Here is a 27,074-nt window from a genome sequence, read left to right as displayed (position 1 = left end):
TCTCCCACTCCCCCAGGTACAGGTTGGCATACGATGGGGCACAACACGTCCCCATCGCTACCCCCTGCACCTGGAGGTAGTGGGAGCCGAGGAAGGTGAAGACATTATGAGTGAGGATGTACTCGAGCAGCTCAATGATGAATTCGTTGTAAATGGGATCAGAGTCCAATTTTTTTTGAAGTATATGTCTGATTGCTGCCAAGCCTAGTTCATGTGGAATGGAGCTGTAAAGTGTCTCCACGTCAATGGTGACGAGGAGGGCTTGGTCTGAGACAGACAAATGGTCCAGGATTTGTAAAAAGTGGCTAGTGTCCTTTACATAAGAAGCCAAGGACACGACGAAAGGCCTAAGGTATTCATCAATCAATTTGCTAGCGTTGTCACTTATTGAGCCCACACCTGAAATTATGGGCCTACCCGGTGGATCTGTCAGGTTTTTATGCACTTTAGGGAGTGCATAGAAAGTGGGGGTCTTGGGAAAGTTGTTTCTCACAAAGGTCCAGGTGGCTTTACTAATTATATTGTTGAGAAATGCGGAGTCAACTATCTCGTAAAACTCTTTATTATATTTCTCAACAATGGAGGCTGGCATACAGCGGTACCAGTCCACATTGTTGAGAATTTTCTTACAAATCCTAATATAGTGCTCATTGTCCAAGACTACCACATTCCCTCCCTTGTCAGATGGTTTGATAGTAACTGTGTTATTAGCCTTCAGAGAATCTAACGCCTGTAGTTCTCCTGGGCTAAGATTGGAAGGTCCTTTCTTTTTTATTTTGAGTTTGTCTAGGTCGTTGTTAACCAGTTTGAGAAAAGCTGCTGCATTCGGACATGTACTAGGTGGCGGGTACAGATCAGATTTTTTCTTTAATTTTGAAGCACCTGAATGTGCTGGAGCAACAGGGTCATCCATTTGTTGGAGGATACGAGAGAGATCTATTTGATCAATCAGATCAGTTGTATCACTTTCCTCCAATAACGCCACCAATTGGTCTAGGGCTCGATTTTCTTGAGGGGTAAAGTTGTTTTTGGTATCTTGTTTTTGGTAAAGTTTTTTGAGAATTATTTTGCGGATAAATAATTGGAGGTCTTTGTATAGTTCGAACTTGTCTAGCGTATAATTCGGACAAAAATTTAATCCTTTTTTCAAAATGGAAGTCTCATATTCTGAGAGGGGATGGGAAGACAAATTGATTATGCTTAGGTTCGTGTCGGAATGAATAGGGGTGATAGGGGGGAAAGTCATAGTGTCATTTGTGTGTACGTGTTTAAGTTTGGTGGAGGTGGTTTGAGACCGGCCAATACCAGATCTAAAAAAGAAGGATCGTTGCGATTAGGCTCATGTGTGGTGGTGGGGTCCTGAAGATGAGGAGGTGGATGTGCCTGTGTCAAGAGATTGGGCAACAATCCCTTAGTGGTGTTATCGGGAAGGGTCGGGATAAGGGGATTGGATATTTTATCCGAAATAGATTTTTTAGGTTTCTGGTCTTGGATAGAGTCGCCTGACAATTGGCGTTTGGTCCCAAAGGGAGGTTTTGCTTTAGAAGTGATGAGTGGGGGGATGTTAGGCAGTGGTTTGTTAGAAGAAGATTTCGAAGGTATATTCAAATTTCTGGGAATTTTATTGATTTGGTTCCATTTATAGGACTTACCGGCCTCAAATGCATTCTTGTCCCTGTGGAATTTAAAGTTTTTTTTTATGAGAATATTTTTATTGAAAGACTCCAAATGGATTTTAAGTTTTTTTTCTTTAGTGGAAACTGATTGGTGTGTCTTAAATTTTTGGAGTTGTTCGCAAGTTTTAGTGATTTCAATGTCCAATGCCAGAGATCTCTTTGTGTATTCATCTATCAGAATCTGCATGAGGTTCCGTGATCTTTTTTAGATCTGGTATTGGCCGGTCTCAAACCACCTCCACCAAACTTAAACACGTACACACAAATGACACTATGACTTTCCCCCCTATCACCCCTATTCATTCCGACACGGACCTAAGCATAATCAATTTGTCTTCCCATCCCCTCTCAGAATATGAGACTTCCATTTTGAAAAAAGGATTACATTTTTGTCCGAATTATACGCTAGACAAGTTCGAACTATACAAAGACCTCCAATTATTTATCCGCAAAATAATTCTCAAAAAACTTTACCAAAAACAAGATACCAAAAACAACTTTACCCCTCAAGAAAATCGAGCCCTAGACCAATTGGTGGCGTTATTGGAGGAAAGTGATACAACTGATCTGATTGATCAAATAGATCTCTCTCGTATCCTCCAACAAATGGATGACCCTGTTGCTCCAGCACATTCAGGTGCTTCAAAATTAAAGAAAAAATCTGATCTGTACCCGCCACCTAGTACATGTCCGAATGCAGCAGCTTTTCTCAAACTGGTTAACAACGACCTAGACAAACTCAAAATAAAAAAGAAAGGACCTTCCAATCTTAGCCCAGGAGAACTACAGGCGTTAGATTCTCTGAAGGCTAATAACACAGTTACTATCAAACCATCTGACAAGGGAGGGAATGTGGTAGTCTTGGACAATGAGCACTATATTAGGATTTGTAAGAAAATTCTCAACAATGTGGACTGGTACCGCCGTATGCCAGCCTCCATTGTTGAGAAATATAATAAAGAGTTTTACGAGATAGTTGACTCCGCATTTCTCAACAATATAATTAGTAAAGCCACCTGGACCTTTGTGAGAAACAACTTTCCCAAGACCCCCACTTTCTATGCACTCCCTAAAGTGCATAAAAACCTGACAGATCCACCGGGTAGGCCCATAATTTCAGGTGTGGGCTCAATAAGTGACAACGCTAGCAAATTGATTGATGAATACCTTAGGCCTTTCGTCGTGTCCTTGGCTTCTTATGTAAAGGACACTAGCCACTTTTTACAAATCCTGGACCATTTGTCTGTCTCAGACCAAGCCCTCCTCGTCACCATTGACGTGGAGACACTTTACAGCTCCATTCCACATGAACTAGGCTTGGCAGCAATCAGACATATACTTCAAAAAAAATTGGACTCTGATCCCATTTACAACGAATTCATCATTGAGCTGCTCGAGTACATCCTCACTCATAATGTCTTCACCTTCCTCGGCTCCCACTACCTCCAGGTGCAGGGGGTAGCGATGGGGACGTGTTGTGCCCCATCGTATGCCAACCTGTACCTGGGGGAGTGGGAGAAAACCCTCCTTTCAGATGACAACATCACCCAATATACTAGCCATATTCAGGGGTGGTATCGATATATAGACGACATTTTTGTCGTCTGGGAGGGCCCCCCGGATGTACTCGAGCAGTTCATATCCAGGATGAATAAGAATGACTTCAATTTGACATTTACTATGTCCTTTAACAACACTCATGTAACCTTCCTAGACATCGAAGTCTTCAAAGATGGACTAGGCAAGCTTTCTACGAAGCTTTTTAGAAAAAGCACGGCTGGCAATACCATATTACATGCCGCTAGCTTCCATCCTAAACCCTTAATTGATTCCATACCCTACTCGCAATACATCAGGATCAAGCGCAACTGCACCGATAATGAAACCTTTCTTAAAGAAGCCGCTGCCTTACGAGACAGACTACTAATACGCGGATACTCTCACAAATCCCTAAAAAAGGCTTTTAAAAAAGCAATTGACAAACCCAGACTAACGCTTCTCCATTCTACTAAACAACAAAGAGATCCACGCCATCTTAGTATAATTACAACCTACAATCAACAACACCAGCAAGCTAAAAGAATAATTGAAAGATACTGGCACTTACTGGTTCTCGACCCTAGTCTGGGCCATTTAGTGCCAGAAAAACCCGCTTTTACATTTAGGAGAGCGACCTCTATTAGGGACAAAATCACCAACAGCGAATTTAGATTAACAACAACTCATTGTAAATACAGGGGTACATTTGCCTGCGGTACTTGCCATTACTGTGGCTACATGCTGACCCAGAGAAACCCTACCCTCCCTAATGGGAAAACTTTTTTTCCTAAACATTTTGCCAACTGCAGGACCACTGGAGTGGTTTATCTGCTCCAGTGTAACTGCGGTTGCTTTTACATAGGTAAGACCAAACTTGAGTTCTGGCGAAGAGCATAGACATATTCTGTCTATGAAAACAGCTGACCCGGATCTCCCCCTGGGTCGGCATGTGGCCTTGGTACATGGGGGCAAGTTTCCCGTTATCAAGTTTTTAATTTTGGATCGCATACATCCCAACCCCAGAGGGGGCGACTGGAATAAAATTTTACTCCAGCGAGAACTAAAATGGATTCATTTATTAAAGGCCACTACACCCCCGGGCCTTAATGAGGCTGTTTGCTTTAAACCCTTTTTAGAAGGCTTCAATTCTGGAGGAATGGAAAAATAATTCCTTTCCCTTCTTTCATCTATTTCCAGTTCCCTTTCTCCCTTCCCTCCCTCCCCCCCTCTCCCCTCCCCCCCCCCTTTATCTATTTTCTATCACGGGTACCCTCATTTGCTGTGTCCCATTTTTTGGTATCACACTTAACTTTGTACACCCAGCTGATTGTCTGGCCTCATACATACCTCCCTGCTTCTCCCCCTTTTTTTTTTTTTTTTCTGTGCTTTTACTGTGCACTCATATATTGATCGGTTTATTATAGGGAACCACGTATCAGATCCACACAATCAGCTGGGTTGGTTCCCCTCCAGGAACCCCCTCATGCTTGTATATATACTATTGCCTGTTCTCTATTTTGTGTTAGTATTAATTGTATTTCAACCTGTGGTTTAGTCCTTTGTTACCCTATGCCAGACTCCTCATTGGATGTCTTTGTTGGTGTCTCTACTTATTATAGTGTCCTGAATTAAGAGATCTTACTATCCGTTTCTGCTTACTTCACTATTACATTGTTCAACATCCGATTTTGCTCACCCCCCCTTGTTCAAGATTTTACCGTCTTGTGACATGTCCCAGTTTCCTCTCCATACACTTCCATTAAGGCCCCTGAGATTCAGCAGGGTTTATGTTTAACTTTCATCTATTCATCATTTTTTAATTTATCACCGTCTTAGGTAGTCCTAAATGTCTATATTATTATTTTGACTTTTCCATATCCCTTTTTCGGTGGTATTTTTTCCATCTTACTTAGGATGTAAACACTTCCATATGTTTTTCTTTTTATGGCTAACCTTCCCACTCCCCGCCCCCCCCGAGGCGTGTGCGGCCAGAGCGGTGGCCCGGCACGGAAAACCGCCCCAGACCTACATCCTTGGGGCGGTATTTAGGGAGGTTGCTGGGCGTTGGCTCCGCCTCACGCCCACCGCCTCCATGTTGCCACTCCGGCGAGCATGCCCAGTTCGCTGGAGGGGCACTTCCGTGCCGGTGGGGCAGGTGTGCGCGACGTCGCTCCAACGTCATTGCGCTTTCGCGCATGCGCGGTAGGGGCGGCGCCGCGCACCCTCACTTCGGGAGGTTTTATTAGGCGTCCCAGCTGACGGCCTCCACTACACAGCTGTGCGTCTTATTGACGCCAGCTGATTGGAGCCTGTCATATATTTAAACAGGCCCCACTCATTTCCTGCTATAGCGCTCTACATGCTGGATGCAGGTTTGCGTGGCTGGCCGTGTCTACACTCTCACCCTCATAGGTATGTTCATCTACTTACATTTTTTGTTCATCCCTCTCCTTCTTAAAGATTATTATTATAGATGCTTTATACTTCTCCTCCTTAGTACCCATTCCTCTCGGGCTACAGGAATGTATTGTCTTTTGTCTCGTTACTACTTCCTTTCCTGCTATGGTAATACTCCATCTCCTGCAGGCTAATAGGAATTTATACACACGGCCTTTTCAGGTTCACATTTGTCCTTGACATATGGATTTAATATCTTGATGCCATTTTTGTCTCAAGTATTTTAGTCCTTTAACCAAAAAACCTCTTAGGATATATGTACTCATTTGAACATATACTTCCTCATTATATATCTCCAATTAGGCATTTTTTCCAACATGCACTAATTTTGCTTCAATAATTATCATATATATACATACTTTTATTACCTCTGCTCTCTATAAAGTATATTATTATTTTTCATTATTATTTTTGTACATTATTTCTGCCCCTCCTCTGTTACTCTGCCTTGACTATTTTGTTTTTTTTTGTTTTTTTTTTTTTTTTTTATATGCATATACTTGACAGCTACCACTCTAATATGAAATATAGATGCATATCCTTTGTGCACTTTTTTGGTCTGTCATTTTTGCATTGATTCTTTACATATATTGTATTCCTGCTAAGGTACCTTAATTTTTTCATTTTTAGGGGCGCCTTCCTGTGACCTCAGCTTACCGCTCTGGCTTGCGCATGCCCGGGTCGGGCGGGATGGGTATAGTGCCATACTCCTATATGGAGATTACTGCCTACCTTCTTGCAGCCTATACCATCTATTATTAGCACGTATTACCTTTTACATCCTAAATTGCCCACCGACACCCTGCTCTTTTTCAGTGGCTTTGTGTTTTTAAACTTCTTCCCACAAGCAGTTAATGGAACTTTCCCAGGTAGGTGATCATTGGATCATTAAAAACCCCCCATTGGATATCTACTGACAACCTGTGTACTATTTGACCCCTGTTTACACTCCTACAGTCTTATTTATATATATTTTTTTCAATATATTTAGATGAACCCCTCTTTTCGATCATGCCCCTGAAGAAGGACCCTAGAAACACTAAACATCCCGAAACGCGTCGGGCTTGAAAAGAGGTCTTTTTTCACCATTGCTGATTACTTGACTGTTTCATGTATTTACCTATTAGTACTGCTTTGTTACTGATGATATTCACTTTGTTTTTAATATTTGTATCTTCCTAATTGAATAAAACATACACTTTTTTATGATGTATTATAGTTTCTATTTCTAAAACTTTTTTCTATCATGCAAGTGCCGGTAAAGTCCATCTAGGGGAACCCCTTTTCTTGTGTTTATGTAATATTGGACGTGGCACGGCCTCTCTCCTAAACAAGTTGGTCTCCCTTTCTTTGTTCAGTGTTCTGTGATATACGGCAAAAATGGATTTTACAGATAAGTACTAAAATCCAGTTTTCTTTTTTGTATATCACAGGACACAGAGCAGGCTATAATCATGACTACCTGGGATGCCCAAAAGCAATGACCTTGACGGAAGGGAGAGACAGAAGTCACCAACAGGCCCCTGAAGAACTACTCTTCTGCCTGCAACACAGTAAGGTAAAAAGGTATGCACCGAAGGTCAGGTTGCAGCTTTGCAAACCTGAGCCACTTATGCCTGTAGATGGCTAGCCCAAGAGGCACCCACACCCCTAGTGGAGGGTGCCTTTACTTGAAAAGGAAGAATCTTACCCTTTAGACCAGAAACTTGGGCAATAACCTGGCGTATATAATAATAAAGTGATTTCGCGCTTCAAATCTATCACATCAAAGTATAGTAAATACAATATATAGATGAATAAAATGTGTCCTAAAAGTGTAGATACAGTGCAACATCATAACAGTGCTCAGTATTAAAATAAATAAGTGATCATCAAAAGTGCTGTTGTGCATCAATATTAAAAGATAAAAAGTTTATATTGTGCATCAATATTTAAAAAAGAGTTTATATTGTGCTTTTTCCACTGGGATCATATAATGGAGAAGGGAGGTGATAATGATTTTTGAAATTGTAGTGATCCGGTGAAACCGGGCTCTCTGGACTCTCACCTTAAATAAAATAAATATGGGCATCAAAACAGGTTATTTGTTCGATGTAGTATAGTGCCATTCAGGTAGGGCTTCTCTGGTGGTGTAGCGGTTTTCCTGATTTAAAGCACCTATCAGATATGGAAACAAAGAGGGGTTGCCCACCTGGGCTCCACCAGTCCGGTGGTATGAACAGGAAAGGGAGAGAAAGAGGCCTCCAATGGTGTAGTATGTTAATTAAAATAACTATTTATTGAAAATATAGGTGGTCTCTTACATTGTAAATGATTAAAAACAGCATAACAGTAAAAAGAGGTTGAGGAGCGGCGTCTGAGGCGCCTCCTTACTGACTTCCGGTTTCGTCTGCTCTCGGCCACGCCCTACGCGTTACGTCACCGCTCGTGACTTCAACTGGGGACCCAGTTGAAGTCACGAGCGGTGACGTAACGCGTAGGGCGTGGCCGAGAGCAGACGAAACCAGAAGTCAGTAAGGAGGCGCCTCAGACGCCGCTTCTCAACCTCTTTTTACCTGAATGGCACTATACTACATCGAACAAAGAACCTGTTTTGATGCCCATATTTATTTTATTTAAGGTGAGAGTCCAGAGAGCCCGGTTTCACCAGATCACTACAATTTCAAAAATCATTATCACCTCCCTTCTCCATTATATGATCCCAGTGGAAAAAGCACAATATAAACTCTTTTTTAAATATTGATGCACAATATAAACTTTTTATCTTTTAATATTGATGCACAACAGCATTTTTGATGATCACTTATTTATTTTAATACTGAGCACTGTTATGATGTTGCACTGTATCTACACTTTTAGAACACATTTTATTCATCTATATATTGTATTTACTATACTTTGATGTGATAGATTTGAAGCGCGAAATCACTTTATTATTATTGTCTTGCTGAGTGTAAGTGAACACTTTCGATTTTGCTGCAGTCCGTAGAGACATCATCACCATTCACACACATTTAATATTATTATTTTTTATTATATTCTTCATCATCCGTTATTTCAGTTAATCACGCGGATATCCACACAGCCTGTTTACTCAATTTAGCGCGAGGGACCACACTACACAACCTGGCGTATATACCGAGAAATGGTTGACTTCGAGGCAGCATGACCATTCCACAGACCCTCCAGAAGACTAAACGATGAATCCAACTGCCTAACTACTGCAGCTGTCCTTAGGTAAATTTTCTTTTCAATCTTAGTTTATTTCAAGAAAAAACTATAACAGAGGAATAAAGTACTTTACAGTATAATATTACATATATTATACATAGAATATTGAGGTGAACCTTTACTATAGATGTACAGGAGTAAACACTTTGGCATATAGTCTCTAGTGAAACAATGAAATATCACATTGTATGTAAGAGCCTTTGATATAAGAGAAGAATAACATGCGTGTGGGAACCAACATATATTAACCCTTATGGTTTCTCGTGTTAGTATTATCAGAAGGATCCTCCTATTCAGGCTGGAACACTGTAGGAATCATTTATTTACTTATTATAAATATTCAAGTCATTGAACTATTCTGGGTATATGATCTTTATTTATATGTTTGAGTGAATGGTTCAGTACATAGAGTAAAAGTAAGCAAAGAAAAAGAGGAGAATGATAGCGTGTAAAGAGATAAGGGATGGTAACGGAGGTGATAAGCACCCCAGCATGGCTAATCGGTGGATAAGGATGGGGCATCCTTGACCCATATATAGAGAAGTCATCGGAGTAACAAAACATTGACCACGAGGTCCAGGTGGTGGAGAACTGTTCCTCCTTCCCCGCTTGCTGCACCAATAGGTGCTCCAGATCTCTTATCTGATCCACTTCGACAGCCCAATCACCCAAGGAAGGCACCTCTGCTGTTCTCCAATGTCGGGGGATCACTGTCCTAACTGCGGCCAGAAAGTGGTGCAGTATGTCTTTTTTAATCGACTTGAGGGGGCCCGGAAGCATAGATAGTAGGGCTATCTCTGGTGTGGGCTTAATTGAGGTCGCCATTAGTCTGCCGTATAGATCAAAGACCTTTTGCCAAAGTTTCCAAATTGGAGGGCAAGCCCACCAAATGTGGAGCATTGTCCCTCTAGAGGACAGGGATCGCCAACAAGTATCTGGCAAAGAAGGGTTAAACCGTTGGATAGTCGCTGGGCATCTGTACCACCTCGTTAATAGCTTAAACCCTTTTTCTTGAGTCTTAGTTGCCAAAGAAATCCTATGCATCAGGATAAAGCTTTTTTGCCAATCAGCAGGGGAGATGGAGTGTTGTAAGTCTGTTTCCCATTTCTGCGTGTATGTTGGAAGGTCAGGGGCAGATACGTTCAGTAGTAGGGAATATAACAGTGATACTACATGTATTGGCGGGTCTGGTTGTAAGAGCAGCTCGTCAAAGTCTGATGGGTCATCAAGGATCTCTGAAATGGAGGAGAAAGTACATATGTATGACCTTAATTGACCCCTTTGTAACCACATTGTTGGGGGCCCCAGGTCCGTCTGGGAGGGTATGTCTGTTCTCAAAGATGGGTCAGCGCGTAAAACCAGTGCTAATCATCTACTACTATGCCTATTCCAGGGTCCAAATCTCCACGTACTTTCAGCTGGGGGATAGACCGGAGTCCCAAAGAGAGGGGTCATTGGGCCCTGAGGTGTAGATAATTTACTAGTTAAGATCAGGCGGTCCCATATCTGAAGAGTTTGACGAGGAAGAGCAGTAGAGAGTGTACTATCCTTGCGCTGAGCTGTAGGGGTCCACGGCATGGCCCAAAGACCAATCTCATTGAGATGTCGCTCCAATTGAACCCAGAGCTTAGAGGAAGGGTGGTGAAACCAATCCACGATACGTATGAGTACTGCTGCCTTATGGTATGTAGAGGCATCTGGGACCCCCGCTCCCCCCGGTCCTTCGGGAGGATCATTGTGTCGTATTTTATCCTGGGGCGGTTTCCCTTCCATATGAATTTAGAGAAAATCTGAGGAAGCCTTTTGAAGAACAAGGTGGGAATATATATAGGAATGGTTTGAAAAAGATATAGGAATCGAGGGAGAACATCCATCTTTAAAACATTCACCCTACCCAACCAAGCGAGCTGTTTAGATGCATATGTGGCCAGATCCGCTTGCATTCTAAGAAGTAGAGGGGTAAAGTTGCTGGAGAATATTGGGGATGCGTCTGTTGGGATATGGATTCCTAGATAACGAATAGATGTGGAGCTTGTCTTAAAAGGGAAGAAGGATGAGAGCTGTTGGAGAGCCGCTTCTGGGAGTGAAATGTTGAGGATTTCTGACTTACTATGATTAACTTTAAAGTTACTAACATCTCCATATCTCCGAAACTCCTGTATAATGGAGGGCAGGGAAACTTGCGGCTGGGTTACAAACATGAGTAAGTCATCTGCAAATAGGGCAATTTTAGTATGTATAGGGCCTATATTAATACCATGGATAGCCGGGTTGTTTCTAAGGGAGATGGCTAGGTGTTCCATAACAAGAACATAGAGAATGGGAGACAAGGGGCACCCCTGTCGCGTTCGATTGTGGATAGTAAATTTTGGAGATAGAGAACCGTTTAGTTGTTGCAGTGATAGGCGAAGAAATTGCCAGTCGACGCGGTCGAAGGCCTTCTTCGCGTCCACCGTGAGAAGGCACAATGGGACATTGTGGGCCCGAGCATAATCCGCAATGAGAAGTGTTTTCAGGGTGTTAACTCGCGCCTCTCTTCCACTCACAAAGCCAACCTGCTCTAGGTGTATTAAGCGGGGTAACAATGGTTGTAGTCTATTAGCTAGCACCTTCGCATACACCTTCACCTATCAACGAAATGGGTCGTAATTAGCACATATAGTCAGGTCTTTGTCTGGTTTTGGGATAAGGGTGATATGTGCCTCTAGTGTTTGCGGCGGGAATACTGATCACTCAGAGATGGAGTTAAATACTTTTGTTAAGAAGGGGGTAAGGAGGGGAGCAAATTGTTTATAAAATTTTGGAGTGAAGCCATCCGGGCCCGGACTTTTACCAGATGGGGTAGAAGTAATGGCGCGGGCAACCTCGTCTTCCGAAATCGGAGCTTCAAGGAGCTTAGAGTAGGTAGTGCATTTTGTGCGATATATGAGGCTTGTGTTTCCGCTGCAGTAGAGGGAGGCTCAGTGGGGCTTGCTGTAGGTATGTTAGGGATTGATAGAAGTCCCGGAATACCTGTCCCATCTCAGAAGGCGACAAGGCAGTTTTCCCAGATTTGTCCTGTATGTGAGGTATAAAGGTGTTAGGTTGTTTGGTATGCAGGGTGCGAGCTAGCGATCTACCACATTTATCCCGAAATTTGTATTGATGAAAGGCTAGTTTGTTCGCAAATGTACAGGCTGATGCCTCATATAATTCCCTAAGCTGAGTGCGAGCGGAAGAAACCTCCGCAAGCACTTCCACCGTCGGGGAGCGTTTATGGGTAGTTTCCAGCGTCCTAAGTTTGCGTACCGCCGTAGCTATCACAGCTGCGCGTTCTTTTTTCATGCGGGCACCCATTTGAATAAAGTTACCCCGTAATACCGCTTTTAATGCCTCCCATTTAATGGGTGGTGAAGTGTCATCGGAAGCATGGTCCGTAAAAAAGTTTGATATAGTCTCCGCTATCCGTGTATCGAACCCTGGTTCAGTCAGAAGCGAGTCATTTAACCTCCATGTACATTCTTTTATTGGGGTAGAGGGGATTGCAAGCGTCAGGAATATAGGAGAGTGGTCGGACCAAACCATAGGGTCTATTTCACAATTTGGGGACCAATCTAAGCAGCCGTGGTCGACTAAAAAATAATCTAGAAGACTGTATGATTGATGAATGTTGGAAAAGTGTGTGTAGTTTCGAGAGTCCGGGTACAGTATCCGCCATAAGTCAACAAGATGCATATTGTAGATGGCATGTTTTAGGGTCCGTATTTTAGGAAAGGATATAGAGGAACGGGATGCCAATGAATCTAAAAGTGGATCCAGGGGAGTATTGAAGTCCCCTCCAAGTATGAGCTTGCCCTCTGCGAAACCCGCCAAAATCTTGAAATACTGCAAGGCCGATGGGACTTGATGTGTGTTAGGCAAGTATATATTGGCTATTGTAAATTTAGTCCCCCATAAGGAGATTTTTACAAAAACGTACCTGCCTTGGGGATCTGCCATAAGATCGAGCAGTTCAACAGGGAGTGTTTTATGAAAAGCAATATATACTCCCTTAGATTTTTGTGTCAGATTGGTACTGTGGATCCACCTATTAAAGTATCTACTGGAGCAGGCAGGGGTGGAGTCAGAGTGGAAGTGGGTCTCCTGTAGCAAAAGCACGTTGACCTGTCTTTTGTGCATCTGATACAGAATTTGCCCACATTTCGAAGCGATGTTAAGCCCGTTTACATTATACGAACAAAATTTCAATTGGGGGCGTGAGGTCACCGTGTGAGCCATGCTGGAGTGCTAGAGGCTGTATAGGAGAGAAAGTAATAAGATATAGAGGAAAGTTATAGAGAGCAGTTCGGGGTAGGATGGAGAAGAGAGGTGAAATGTGGAAGTGGGAGAAGGGGGGGGGGGAATAAGAGAAGAGCGTGAGGATAACGCAGGAAGTAAGGTGTAAATGAAAAGACACCTAAAAAGATGTGTCTGGAAGACTAATGTGTTCGCTAACGCAAAACACTGCGTGAAATATCACGCTTTAGGCACAAACAGTGCCTGTCCTACTGTGGGGGAAAGGTCGAAATGGACCTGAGCCGTGATCCTGACAGCGAATCAGGCATATATATAGTGTATGTGGCACACTTAATATTTGAAACGTATGTGGGGCATAAGGCAGCCTTTTCCTAAAGAAGCCTTCTGAGTGGGATTGAAAGGGCTCCCACTGTATCAGAGAAAACAAGTCAAGTGGAACACTATTAACGATAACAGATGATAACAGTCAACTAAATATGTGCATTGGGTTTAAGTAGTTAACCTGGGAGTATATAACAAAAATAATTACATTGGCTCCTGCTTGTAGAAAAGTTATTTAGCCATATAATAATATGAATGTAGGGAGGATAGGAGGAGCGGGGGATCCACCCGAGGAGGCAACCAATTGCTCCATGTGTGGCGCCTTTTAAACCTGCATCTCTTGTAGCAGAGATTGATTAAAGCTGGGGGCCAAATCTCCCCCCCAGAGTAGTATCCCCCACTCCCGCCAAAACCCCCCATCACATGGTATATAGGGAGGGGGTGAGAGGTAACAATCTAATACAAAGCAGAACATCCTAGAAAAAACCTTTGGTGTATATTAGCATTACCTGACGCCTGTCATAGTGAGAGTCACAGAGTGACTATAATCTATGTTCTCTCCCGAACCCCAGCCAAATAATAAATTGGCAAAGAGCAGGAAAAAAGCCAGTAGTTCTGATCCCTATATTCACGGAATCCCTTACCAGTCTTACTGGAGGTCTCCAATTTTAAAAAAGAAAATCACAGTCAAGGGATCAAAGAACATAGCATGCCGCCAAAAATGCGGCAAAGTTGCTGGGATCCCTCAAAAAGGTAAGTGGCATAGTAAGACAAAACAAGCCATCAGTCTCCAACGAGCTTCTGAGTTAATCTTCTGGAGAGGTAGGTGTAACTAGCCCCTTGCTCGCTCGGTTCCACTCTCCCGACACTCCTCTGCTGCTATAGAATCCGATTGCAGATCGCAACGTCTGATGGTTCAGTCATCCGATGCTCCGGGATTAGAACTACAGCTATGTGCCGTTCTAATCCAGTTGTGATAGCTCAGAACAAACACCAGGCAGGCTGTATGTAAGTTCAAGCAGGGATCTCTTTTATTGAGGAATACAGGCTCTTTTATACCTCCTGCTCATATTGCTCTGAACATACACCTGTTAACTAATTAACCTAATTAACATGAGCTAATTAACTAATCCCTTTAGACAGCCTAGATGACTCAGACATGACCTTTAGGCCAGACTGGCCGTCTTGTAGCTCAGAAAACCCAATCAACATTATCACAATAGCAGAGTTAATTAACACAAACAACAATGGGGATCTAATGACTCTTAAATCCCATACTAGAGACTTATTTACAATACACATTCTAGCAGGCAACAGACAGACAGGTGCTGGAATTGACATCAGCATCTCCTAACAGTATTTGTCCCAGCATTATGAATCAGCCACTATTTCTAAAATGGCAAATCCAGGGTCCCCAGAGTCTGTGTGTCCTGGGGGACCAGGACCCGAATCCACAGTGATACCACCTCAAGGGTCCCCAGGCATACAGCTCAAAAAGAGCACTGTGCCCCCAAATGCCAGGGCCCCCGATCGATCGGCAAGAGGCTAGCATTCCGTCCCCTCCAAAAGTCTCTCTTCTGGCTAGGTCTGTCACAGTAGGTCTTCTTATCCCTGGGCCGGAAGAAACTGATCTAGACCTAGGACGTCTGTGGCACTGCAGGAGTGGGCCAAGTCCCAACTGTCTTGATCTATCATCCGGAGGGTCCAGCCAGTTCAAGACGTCTACCGGTTCTTGTTCAATAAAGAGGAAAAAGTCAGATAGTTGATCCGGATCTGAGAGCGTGAACCTGCTGTTGCCCTATGTCACCTTGATGCTGAAGGGGTGTCCCCACGTATAGGAAGCTCCAGCCTGCCGTATAAGGTCAAGTAAAGGGCGCACCACTCCACGCATGTACAGCGTATTGTGAGACAAGTCGGGGTACAGGTGAATAGGGGCTCCTTTCGCATGACCTCCTCTTTTAAGGTGTAATAGTGTAACATCGCGGGGGCGACCATCTCGGGCCCCCCCTGGCCCTCCTACCCTGTGAACACGATCCAATTCAATTGTTGATGCTGCCTCTCTTCCCAGTACTTTATTGAGGATAGTTATGACAGTGGGTTTCAGCTCTGCTCCAGATGTTGCCTCAGGTATGCCTTGCAGTCTAATGTTATTTCTGCGACTACGATTTTCGCTGTCTTCCATGCGGAGTTGCTGGTGGCGTAGGCGACGGAGATGCGTCGCGGATGAGGATCCAAGTGCTGTTATACGTGCCTCATGGTCATCTTGAGCAGTGGTTAAAACTGATACTGCTTCCTCATTAGCTGTGACTTTTTGTCTCAGAGCGTTTAGCTCCACATGTAGGGAATCCTCCATTTTGCTTGCCCATGATTCAAAATCAATTCTGAAGGCAGAGAGGAGGGCTGCAGCTTCCGTTCTAATGGGCTCTCCTGACAAGGGATGTGTGACTGTCTGGGATTCCCCAGTGCCTGTGTCATGCGATGTGACTGACCTCACAGAGGAGGCTGATGGCTCTCCTTTGGAATCCTGGAGTTTCTCATTGTTGTCCTCTATCATGCAGGCTGCTGCTGGAGTGGTAGTGGGAGGCTTGGTCTTCCCCAGGTTGCGGCCGGGCGCCATCTAGTCCTTAGGGGTCCGGGGACCAATCGGCGCCGTTCTAAGTAGATAACTCTGTATGGTGCCTTGTTGAGGGTCAGTAAGTTCCGTGGAGTGTGAGCTAGCTGCCCCCATGTAGGACTCGGGTGCGCTGTGTTGTGGAGATAGCCTGTAGCTGTCGGGATGGCACGGAACTCAGGGGTGTGTGTCTTCAGCCATCCATGGTCGGTCACTCTTCATCAGAACCCAGCCTCCATGAGGATGAGGGGGACTGGGAAGGAAAGACAGGCCTGGGAGTGCAGTGGTGTCACCCTATCAGTGTGGGTGCGGGGCTTAAACACTGTATGAGTGGGGGTTCAAGGAGGAAAGCACAGTTTAGCTAGGGCACAGTACCTGAGTGTGTGGGCCCGTCCTGTAAGCTAGGCCGCAAGATGGCGGCCGGCGCTGGGTGCCCCCAAAATAACCTTTTCTTGATTCTCTGATATCTGTGAGGGGGTTGTGCAGGCTGTGGACTTGTTAGCTATGCCCAGGAGGTGCCCGCTGTAGATGAGGGTAAGCTGGTTGTCCCCCGCACCACCGATCGCGGCACTAGAGTCTGGGGATGCTGGAGGCCTCACAGGCCTCGGGACTGCTGTAGGCCGCGGGTGTCCAGGGCCTATTTCAGCTGTGTTTTCCGTAGGTTCCTGGGTCCCCTCACAGTCCGGTCCGCTCCGGGGACAGCGCCCTTGGCTTTAGGCTGGTCGATCGCCATCTGTTCCGCCGATCATGGAACTCGAGTCCGGAGATGCTGGAGGTCTCGTAGACTGCAAGATGGCGGCCGGCGTCTGTGGTGTGGGGCCGGCCGCGGCCTAAGAACAGCCCGATCCGCCGGCCAAACTGCACAATTGTCCCCGGGAACGATGCAGCCAATATCCAGTGACCGTAGGATGGAGTTTGGGGAAAACTCTAGGTTTTATGTGTAATGGATGGCAATGGATTGCAGACGGCTCCCTTAGGTAAATTTTGATAGCTCAGACCACATCCAACATGTGCAGGGCTTTTTCACCCGAGGACTGAGAACCAGGAAAAAATGAAGGCATGATAATGTCCTGATTCAAATGAAAACTTTAAACCACCTCTGTCAGGAATGACAGATGTGGACGTAGTCATAGTGAATAACTAAAGAAAGAATCCCTACAGGACAGAGCCACCAATTTAAATACCCTCCTTGCTGAAGTGATCGCTACCATAAAAAACTACCTTCCAAGTCAAAAAAAATCAATGGAATCTCCCGAATTGGTTCAAAAGGCATTTTTAAAAAACAGACAAGACCATGTTCAAGTCCCATGGACACAGGGGAAACTTTACATGCGCAATGATACAGGTTACCCACTGCACAAATGTGTGCATCAAAGAATGAGAGGCAACTGACCCCTGGAAATAAACCACCAAATCCAAAATCTAAACCTTATCCTAGGTTCATACTGGACTCGCACCAGGCCTCATAACCCCTCCAAGCCCTATGATAAAGGCTTTCTGGTTAAAAAAATGGGCGTTTAACGATGGCCTCCTGATATACAGTATACAATATCATCAGAATGTACACAACTTATTCATATAAAAAAGCAAGCTCTATGTAAAATCTGAGAGCCACCTCTATATTCGATTTTACATATGCGGGCTTGTTATTGCCCATTGGATGTTATGTCTTTTTAAAGACACTTTTGTGATAAAAACTTTTTTTATATGAATGTTATGAATATGTTATATGAATATGTATGAATATGTTGTGCACATTTTGATGATATTAGATATGTATATGTATGAGTGTGGCTGCTGCCTCCCCTGAAAACCCCACTGGGGAAGTGTTTGACAAAATATACGTATAATGGGGTGAAATACGCTGCCAAAAAAAACACAAACGTGTGGTGACCATTTCCAGTCCAATGAAAATCCTGCTGTGTGCTAAAATGTATAAACCTTCATATATGTGAAAGAATGCAAATGCTTATATGTGCCACATATCGACAAATCCTTATATAAATGTGCATGTAAATATACATATAAATTGCTGGTAAAATTAAATAATGATATTGAAATGTGTAAAAGGCAACATAAATGTATATACACAATATAAGGTAGGTGACTTTCTAAAGTGATGAATATATATATATAATGTCTTTATAAGTGACTTTCAAAAGTGACTTGTGCAGAATTCGGGCTAACAGATGTGGCATCAGCTGAACTGAAGGAAAAACATAAAATTAGAAAGAACTCATTGCGTTACTAGAGCATTTACTCCTATCATTTGTGGATCCCTGTTTCTGGAGACAAACTTGTTCAGCTTCACATTGAATCTGGAGGCTAGCAGATCTACATCAGGAGTGCCGCAACATTGACAAATCGCACTGCACACCTCGGGATGAAGCAACCACTCCTCTAAAGCCAACTGCCAAAGACTGAGAAAGTCTGCCTGTCAATTCTCTAAACCCGGGACACAACCAGAACATTATGTTCTGCCCAAATTAGAATGTGATCCACCACCATCTGGACAGTCCAACTCCTGGTTCCACCCTGTTGATTGATGTATGCCACTGCTGTGGCATTGTCCGACATGACTCAGATTGGAAATATCTGAAGCCATCTTGTCCAGTAAGCTAGAGCAATTACAAACTGCCCAAAACTCCAAAATGTTAATATTCAAACTTTTCCTGGCCCTGTCCAGCTCTCCTAGAGTAACTGCCTGTCTCCTGGAATCTCCTCCATGCTCTTCAGAATGTGCTGGGAGACAGCAAACCTTCTGGAAATGGCACGAATTGATGTGCCATCCTGGAGGAGTTGGACTGCCTGTGCAACCTCTATAGGGTCCAGGTATCCCCTCATGCCACCAGTAGTGACGATACTAATGCTTTTTTGTTAATCATTTCAGCAGGGTATATTTATTTTGCTGCCTCAATGAGAAAACACGCCCCTGTCATGTGGTGTATATCAAATTACATGACCTTGCTTGGGCTTTGGTGCTTGAACACATTTTCCAGAGTGTGCAAATGGTCCTTATGCCACAGTTTGGGCTTTTCTTCCTTCTGTTATTAACAGTAACAACTTTCTTGTGTTCTTTTCAGTACATGGTTGAGCTGCATATGTGCCATGTCCCCACCCCCCTTCTGCTTGTAGCAGAAACATCTGTCAACATATCCACACCCGTCTGTTTTTTATCGATTTGAGCATGACTCCGGCCTCAGCCCCCGACCAGACACTTTGTCTAGGACCCTCGTGCTTCCATTTTAACAGGCTGGGCACATTTTTTGGAGCCTATCTGTAAGTACCAGACCCCTTGCTCCCTATTAGCTCCCCTCTTTTGGGTATGATTTAATAAAATATATTTTTGATACTCATTTATAGCCTATCTTTGCATCTAACTTATGACGAATGGTCGTGAGCCATGAAACACGTAGATTTTATAGGGTGCACAGACAAGTTTGATTCAAATTTACATTCAACTGGCTCGTGTTTGCAATTTATGTATTTATTATCTACATTATGCTATTTTTGTATATATGTATTTCTGTAATTGTATTTGTCAGTCTTTTTGCATATGGTATTTTAACCCATTCAGAATATACATTATATGAATTTTAGACCGTTTTATGTGAATATGTGATTGAATAAAAAAAACCATTTACACCTTAGGCATTGTTTATAGCATTGACATCCCTCATTTAAAGTCCTACTCTTTTCTTCATTTTGTATACATATTCAATAGGGATGGAGGTTTGTCATTGCGGATATGTCAAGTCACATTCTGTTTATTACAATATCTTTTTATTATAATATTCTTAATAATTTAGGCCTTTTTAAAGGGGTTGTAAAGAAGGTTTTTAACAATGCATTAAAATAAAAACCTTCTCTGTGTGGCAGCCACCCCAGCACCCCCTAATACTTACCTGAGCTCCGTCTCTCTCCAGCGATGTCAAGTGCCTCGGCTGTCCGGGACTCTCCTTTTGATTGGCTGAGACACAGCAGCAGCGCCATTGGCTCCCGTTGCTGTCAAAGTCACTCAGCCAACCAGGAGAGAGAGGGGGTGGGGCCGAACCGGGCTCCGCTTCCCAATGAACACAGGGAGCTGTGACTCGACTCAACAAGCTGCTTGCTGTGAAGGCACTCGACAAGAGGAAGGGTCCGGGAGAGCCGAACAGGGACCTGAGAAGAGGAGGATCTGGGCTGCCCTGTGCAAAACCACTACACAGAGCAGGTAATTATAATATGTTTGTTATTTTAGAGAAAAAAAAAAACAAGACTTTACAATCACTTTAAGTAATCTTAAAAATGACAGAGGTTATTTTATATGGTATTACAGCATAGTAAAATTATTAAAAGGTTTTTTTAATGCACCCACCAGTATAAGGACTCCTTTTGCATTGCTTCTTGCAGTTGACTCCTATCTTTCTCAGGTAAACTGGATAGTTCGTATCTGGGGCTGAAGGCCTTACTTTCTGGTTTTGAGAATTTTACATCAAAAGCAGAAGTAGGAAAATCGATCTGCAGAGGACCAGAGAATAGGAAAACGGACTTTAAAGAAACGTTGTTGTTAACCACAAAATTCCTTATCTAACACAGCTAAAATCACAAAAAAATTCTAACATCTAGATATTTTATGAGTATCAGCAGTTACTTAAGAATGTTTAACTGCCTGAGAAGAAAAACAAAGAAACATAATGTTCTTCGATCGCAACTCTCAGCTAAAGCTCTTTTTTAGGTTTCTTTTTAACAAAATTATACCCCCACAAAAGCTTATGGCTCAAAAACGCTGATAAACACAGAATAGACGCTGCTTTCAGTGTTTTTTTGCGTTTTTTCAGTTATAGCGTTTTTAAAGCTGAAAAACTCTAGTTCTTGGGGTTTTTCCCAGCCAGAAAACGCCGCTGCCAAAAACTGCTGATAACAGCCTATGTGTGCATGGACACACAGGTTAACATGCTGGGGAGTTTATTGGCTGCAGAAAAAAATTAAACCAAAAACAGCAACTGTAAAAACGTCCAGTGTGCATGAGGCCTTATAGTCAGATGTATCTGGTACACCACAGTGGCTTAGTGGTTAGCACTTCTACCTTAGCATTAGGATCCTTGTTTTAAATCCCAAACAGGACACTACCTGCATGGAGTTTGCATATTCACTCTGTGATTGCGAGGGTTTTTCCTCCCACGCTCCAAAAAACAGGCTGGTAGTTTAACTGGTCCCATGCATGTGAGAGAGTTCCTTAATGGCAAGGGGCTGTTGTAAATGAACAATTTACACAGCAATGTGTAAATTGCCAGAGCTATATAAATACCTCTAATAAATAAAACATATGAATGGTTTGGTCCTTGTGTCACACACATAACAATTAAGTGTCAGGACACCTAATTTATGTCAATACACCCGTGCATGTTCACAATCAGCAGAGGGAGTGTTGTGAATCACTTATGGATCTCTAGGGAAGTGAACCTGATGGGAAACTTCAGATTCTGATACCAGTTTCCCTGTCTCTTTCCCTTACTCTGTACTTTACAAATTAATGTGTCAATGCTGATGACGTTAAACCTTCCTAGAGTTAAAACACTTATCAGCAAGTCTACTCTAGCTCAGATTGATCATCATTTAGCAAACCACTGTCATGCCTTTCTCCTTCTCCGTTTATGAGTTCTATTGGCATGCACACCCTAGATGGATGGCCAGAACCCTACACTCCATAGACACTATGCAGGCTAGCTCTTTTGAACTATAGATCTGATCCCACTTGGTCAAAGCCAGTGGCTCAGGGTTAGTGTGTTCCACACAACGTTTGCCTGAGGGAATCTCCATTTGGGGGTACATTTGCTGGGTATGCAGTTATATACCATATTAGCTGTACCACAGCACAGGATAACGGAATGCCATCCCAGTGCAAGAGCTGATGGCGTGGCTTCTTAACTGTTGCCTTATACATTTTGACTCTGGGGGGTAACTCCTCGGGAATTTGCAGCCTGTGTACTTCACAAAACATCTGCACATCAATACCTCTAGGTCTGTCACCTTGTGGGTTACAGTGACTATACACTTACAGAAGGTGTTCTCCCTCAGGAGATCTCAACGGACAATTTAACTGAGGTTGTGGGTAGTGTTGCCACCTTTTCTTCAAGCCAAACACTTTAGCGCCACAGCAATTTTTTTTTTGTAGTATACAAAACAAATGAAACACTAAAAGGTGTACGATTATTGTGCCATTAAGACTAAATGACACCACTGTACACCTGCAATGCAAAAATGTCCATCTGGGGCAGCAGTAATAAATTAAAATTCAAGGAGGTCCATCGTTCTATTAGAAAATAACATAAAAGTAGGCTAATCACATAAATATTTCAAGTAGAGTCAGAGTCCCCCCTTACATCAGGTGGACCCCATCAGAGTCCCCCCTTAAATTAGGTGCCCCCATCAGATTTCCCCCTTACATCAGGTGCCCCTTCAGAGTACCCCCTTACATTAGGTGCCCCCATCAGTGTCCCTCTACACATCACAGTCCCCAGTCACATCAGGTGCCCCAGGTGTCCATCCACACAGAGTTGTCACCCCATTCCTTTCCCCCTGTACTCACAGATCATAAACTGCACACAAGGCAGCTCCTTCTTCCTCTCTCCAGTCTCCAGACAGACTGTCTTCACTCTCCTGCAGTGCCACGCTGAGACTCATCTGTGTCCGCTCTCTATCGCCCCCTGCAGGCTGAAGGGAGGGGAACACCCAATTCTCTCTCCAGCTATCTTAGGAAGCCACAGTCCGGTCCGAATAACATGTCTGGTTTTCAGGTGGATTGAAAACTGGACACATGATTCAAAACCCGGACTGTCCAGATGAATCCCGGACAGGTGGCAACCCTAGTTGTGGGGTCACTGACGTAAGCAGGGTTGACTGGCACTACTTGGATCATACAGGTGGCGCAGCTTGTCACCTCCAAGCAGAAACCACCATCTTGCCCACTGGACAGGAAGCAGTTATGAATGCAGATGAGGCGTCTCTCTTAGGGAAAGATTAGCTACAGGGTTCCCCAGCTAGGACCCAAGTCCTGGAGTTAGTCAGAGATGCTGGTCTTTGCTTAGACACCTTCATTTCGCTTACCCAAAAGGAAAAGTTCAGTTTGCTTGCCTCCTCCCCCCCTCCTCTGCCACATTTGGCACTTTTCTTTTTTTTGGGGGGGGAGTGGGTACCTGTTAAAACCAGGCAATTCGAGTGGAAGTTTACTCCCCCCTTCCATTGCAGCCTTTTGGGACACATCTCAGGTCCCCGAAGATTGTGCAACCATTCACAAAGCGCAGTGCTGCTTGCGCATGTACAGTGGAAAGCTAGCTGTGAAGCTGCAAGGCTTCACTGTAGGTTTCCCTAACTTAAAGTGGTTGTAAAGCCTTAAGGTTTTTAATCTTAATGCTATCTATGCATCAAGGTGAAAAACCTTCTGTGCTGCAGCTCCCCCCAGACCCCCCCCTTTTTTCTTACCTGAGCCCGATCCCATCCAGCCACTGTCTCTCTCATCCAGTGACACGGAGCGGGGCCGAGTCCCACTGTCTGTGTCAATGAACGCAGCAGCGGGAGTCAGGAGCGAGTCTCCATGGGTCCCCCTATGGAAAGCAGCTTTCCCTGGGGGCACCTGATAAAAAGGAAGGGCCTGGAGCGATTGCACAGAGCAGGTAAGTATATGCATGTTTTGTTTTTTTTTTTTTATAAAAATAACAAAGAGGGTTTACAACCCCTTTAACCACTTCAGCCCTGGAAGATTTGGCTGCTCAATGACCAGGCCATTTTTTGCGATACGGCACTGTGTCACTTTAACTGACAATTGCACGGTCGTGCGATGCTGTACCCAAACATAAATTGACGTCCTTTTTTTCCCCACAAATAGAGCTTTTGGTGGTATTTGATTATCTCTGCGGTTTTAATTTTTTGTGCTATAAACAAAAAAAAAAGCGGCAATTTTGAAAAAGCAAAACACAATATTTTGTACTTTTTGCTATAATAAATATCCCAAATTTAAAAAAAAAAAACTACATTTTTTTCCTCAGTTTAGGCCGATATGTATTCTTCTACATATTTTTGGTAATAAAAATCGCAATAAGTGCATATTGATTGGTTTGCGCAAAAGTTATAGCGTCTACAAAATAGGGGAAAGATTTATGGCATTTTTATTATTATTATTTTTTTACTAGTAATGGCTGTGACCACTTGACACATTTTTGGGACCATTGACAATTATACAGCGATCAGCACTATAAAAAATTCACTGATTACTGTGTAAATGTCACTGGCAGGGAAGGTGTTAACACTAGGGGGTGATCAAGGGGTTATCGATATTCCCTAGTGTGTGTTCTAACTGAAGGGAGGTGGGAGTGACTGGAGGAAATGACAGATCATTGTTCCTAGCTAGTAGGAACTCACGAGCTGTCTCTCCTCACCTCACAGAACAGGGATTTGTGTGTTTACACAAAAAAGTGCCTGTTCTGGCTCTCGTGCCCGTGATCGCAACCATGCGCATCGGCACCCCCGCAGTGCAGCAGGCGCGCGCGCCTTCTATGCCACTTAAAGGGACCGACGTACAGCAATGACAGTTCGCGGGATCATGCCGACCCGCCGCAGTATAATGACGGTGGCTGTTTGGCAAGTGGTTAAGATGCCAGCACCTGGAGATGGGAGGAGAGGACGTGAGGACGTAATCGTTCGTCACGGAGGGAGGAGCTCCAGAGTGTCAGCTGGCCGCCGAGACCAGTGAAGGACGCAGAGACGCCGAAGCCGCGGGAAGCCGGTATACAGGCAGTGGGATGAGAGGCACCGTCCCCCCGCAGGAGGAAAGATAGCAATCGCCGCTACAGGACAGCATCAGATGGAACGGGAGATAAGCTGGAGAACATCTGATGCAGCGGAGACAGCGCACTCAGGAGCGACATTTGGCACGGCGAGACACTGAACCCCCTCCCCCCCCCCTGCCTTCCGGGGTTACAGCATACCTCCCCACTCGGCTGAATGAAATAATCCTAAAGGCTGTAAGTATCGCTACCCCATGAGAGGGGAAGAAATATCCCAATGAAGAGCAGAAATAAGGTAACAATTACGGAGCTAAGTACACAGTGTATATAGGCTGGTGTCCTTAATGGTACTTTAAATGGTTGGGACTGCTTTTTGACTATATGTAAAACATACTACTGATTATCAAAGCCTGATGGGTCAAACATATGAGACAGACAAAATAAAGTTGGTGTAGAAGAGAGGAGAGCGGAGTGGTTTGGCCAATAATTAAGCAAAGAAGACCTAAATTGGAACCAAGAGCTAACTAACACATGTGATTGATGTGCTTAAAAAAGGATTTGAATTGATACTGGAAAAGGAGGATTTAGTAACAATAAGGGGGAGGTGCATTCAACTATATGGACTTCCAAAGGTTTTTTTCTGCTTTTGTAGTTGCTCCCTATACATATCAAGTGAGTGCGAGAATAAAGTAGTCCACACTTAAACGGGGGTGGATTAACACAAAGCGCACAAGCCGGGGCTGGAAAAGGACGGTAATCTGGTAGGACCCCCCAACAGTATCAATTAAACCAAGGAGCACAACAGAGGAACAACTAAGTAATAGCAGTAACAAAGACACTACATCATATATCAAACAAGTCCCCCAAAGGGGAAAGGAAAGGGGGGTTGTTGGTTGGGAGAAAGCCAGAGGGAGAGAGTTAACCAATTAAGTTGGGGAATCCCCATGCCACCCCCCCTCCCCTCGCCCCCCTCCCCCCTTCTTTTTCTGTTTCCTTTCCTATAACCTGTAAAAAAACCCTCTAAGTAGGCTTTTTAAGTCCTAGGGCCTCCCTTCACGGAAGTGGAGGGAAATTAAGAAAACCAGGCTGGGGAAGCGAATTAGGGCGCCAAGAAAGGGAGATAAAATGAATAAAAACACAACGAAAGTAACAAGGGGGAATGCCTCTAAATCCCCAAAAGATAAACCAACAGTCAGTACACTAAAACAATATATGACACAAGGAGCAAGTCCTAGGAGTACGGAGTCTGGTAGACAAAGCCAAAACAAAACAGAAAAAAAAAAGGGATCTGATAAAAAAACAGGAGACACCCCAGAACACTCTAGAGATGATCTATCAACAGAGGGGGACCAGGATGTAAGTGGAATCGAAGGGGAAGCAATAGGGACCTCCACATTAACCAAGGGAGAGATGAATGAACTGCTCCGGAAAATGGAAAACTCGATAAAAACGGATATTCAAAATCTGAGAGGAGACCTGGGACATATATTAGAAAGAGTGGAGTACACGGAAAAAATTACAGAAAAACAAAAGCAAGAAATAGAAAGTTTAAGACAGCAAGTGAAAGAAACACAGAAAAATCAAAAGATGTTACAATACAAGTTGGAAGACCAGGAGAACAGGAACAGACGGAAGAACATTAGGATTCGCTCAGTCCCAGAAAAAGAGGAAGAAGATCTGAAGAAATTGATCAACACAATTTTCCGGCCCTTGATTGATAGAGAAGGGGAGGACTGTCTAAAGATAGAGAGGATACACCGAGTGGGTTATGCCAGGGAAGCAAGGACAGAACGACCAAGGGACATTATTATCAGATTTAGGTTCTACGAAGACAAGTGGGAAATTTGGAAGAAACTGAAAGGAAAACCACCAATTATGGTCGAGGGAGTGGAAATCCAGATCTATGCAGACCTAGCGCAAGAAACCCTAGTAAGAAGAAGACTGTTGAAACCCCTACTGGAAATAATGAAAACACAAAACATCAAATATACATGGGGATTCCCGGCCTGTTTGAAAGGATATAAGGAAGGGAGGTCTGCTAAATTACGATTTCCGGAGGAATTAGAAGAATTTTGTAAAAGACTAGACATACAGGTTCCGGAATTACCAGGCTGGACATCAGAAGACTAGGGGACTTACCAAGCTTTCAGCCGGGGGGAGAGGGGGGGGGGATGGGATAAATATAGAAAAGAAAACCAA

At 43.8% G+C, this 27,074-nt stretch overlaps 1 protein-coding gene across 4 annotated transcripts in view; it reads right to left on the bottom strand.

Annotated features, from left to right (window-relative positions):
* PIK3C2B (phosphatidylinositol-4-phosphate 3-kinase catalytic subunit type 2 beta) overlaps positions 1–27,074 on the bottom strand; it is a 1,217,858-nt gene that overhangs the window by 432,653 nt on the left and 758,131 nt on the right. For all 4 annotated transcript variants that reach the window (XM_073615832.1, XM_073615830.1, XM_073615833.1 and 1 more), the window contains one exon: positions 20,468–20,610. In XM_073615832.1, coding sequence (XP_073471933.1) covers positions 20,468–20,610 — 143 coding nt within the window. The remainder of the gene's footprint in view (positions 1–20,467; positions 20,611–27,074) is intronic.

The sequence above is a fragment of the Aquarana catesbeiana genome, linkage group LG02, assembly GCF_042186555.1.
Source record: "Aquarana catesbeiana isolate 2022-GZ linkage group LG02, ASM4218655v1, whole genome shotgun sequence".
In the NCBI taxonomy this organism is placed as follows: Eukaryota; Metazoa; Chordata; class Amphibia; order Anura; family Ranidae; genus Aquarana; species Aquarana catesbeiana.
Note: the sequence above shows the minus strand (reverse complement) of the source record. Positions and strands in the feature narration are given on the sequence as shown.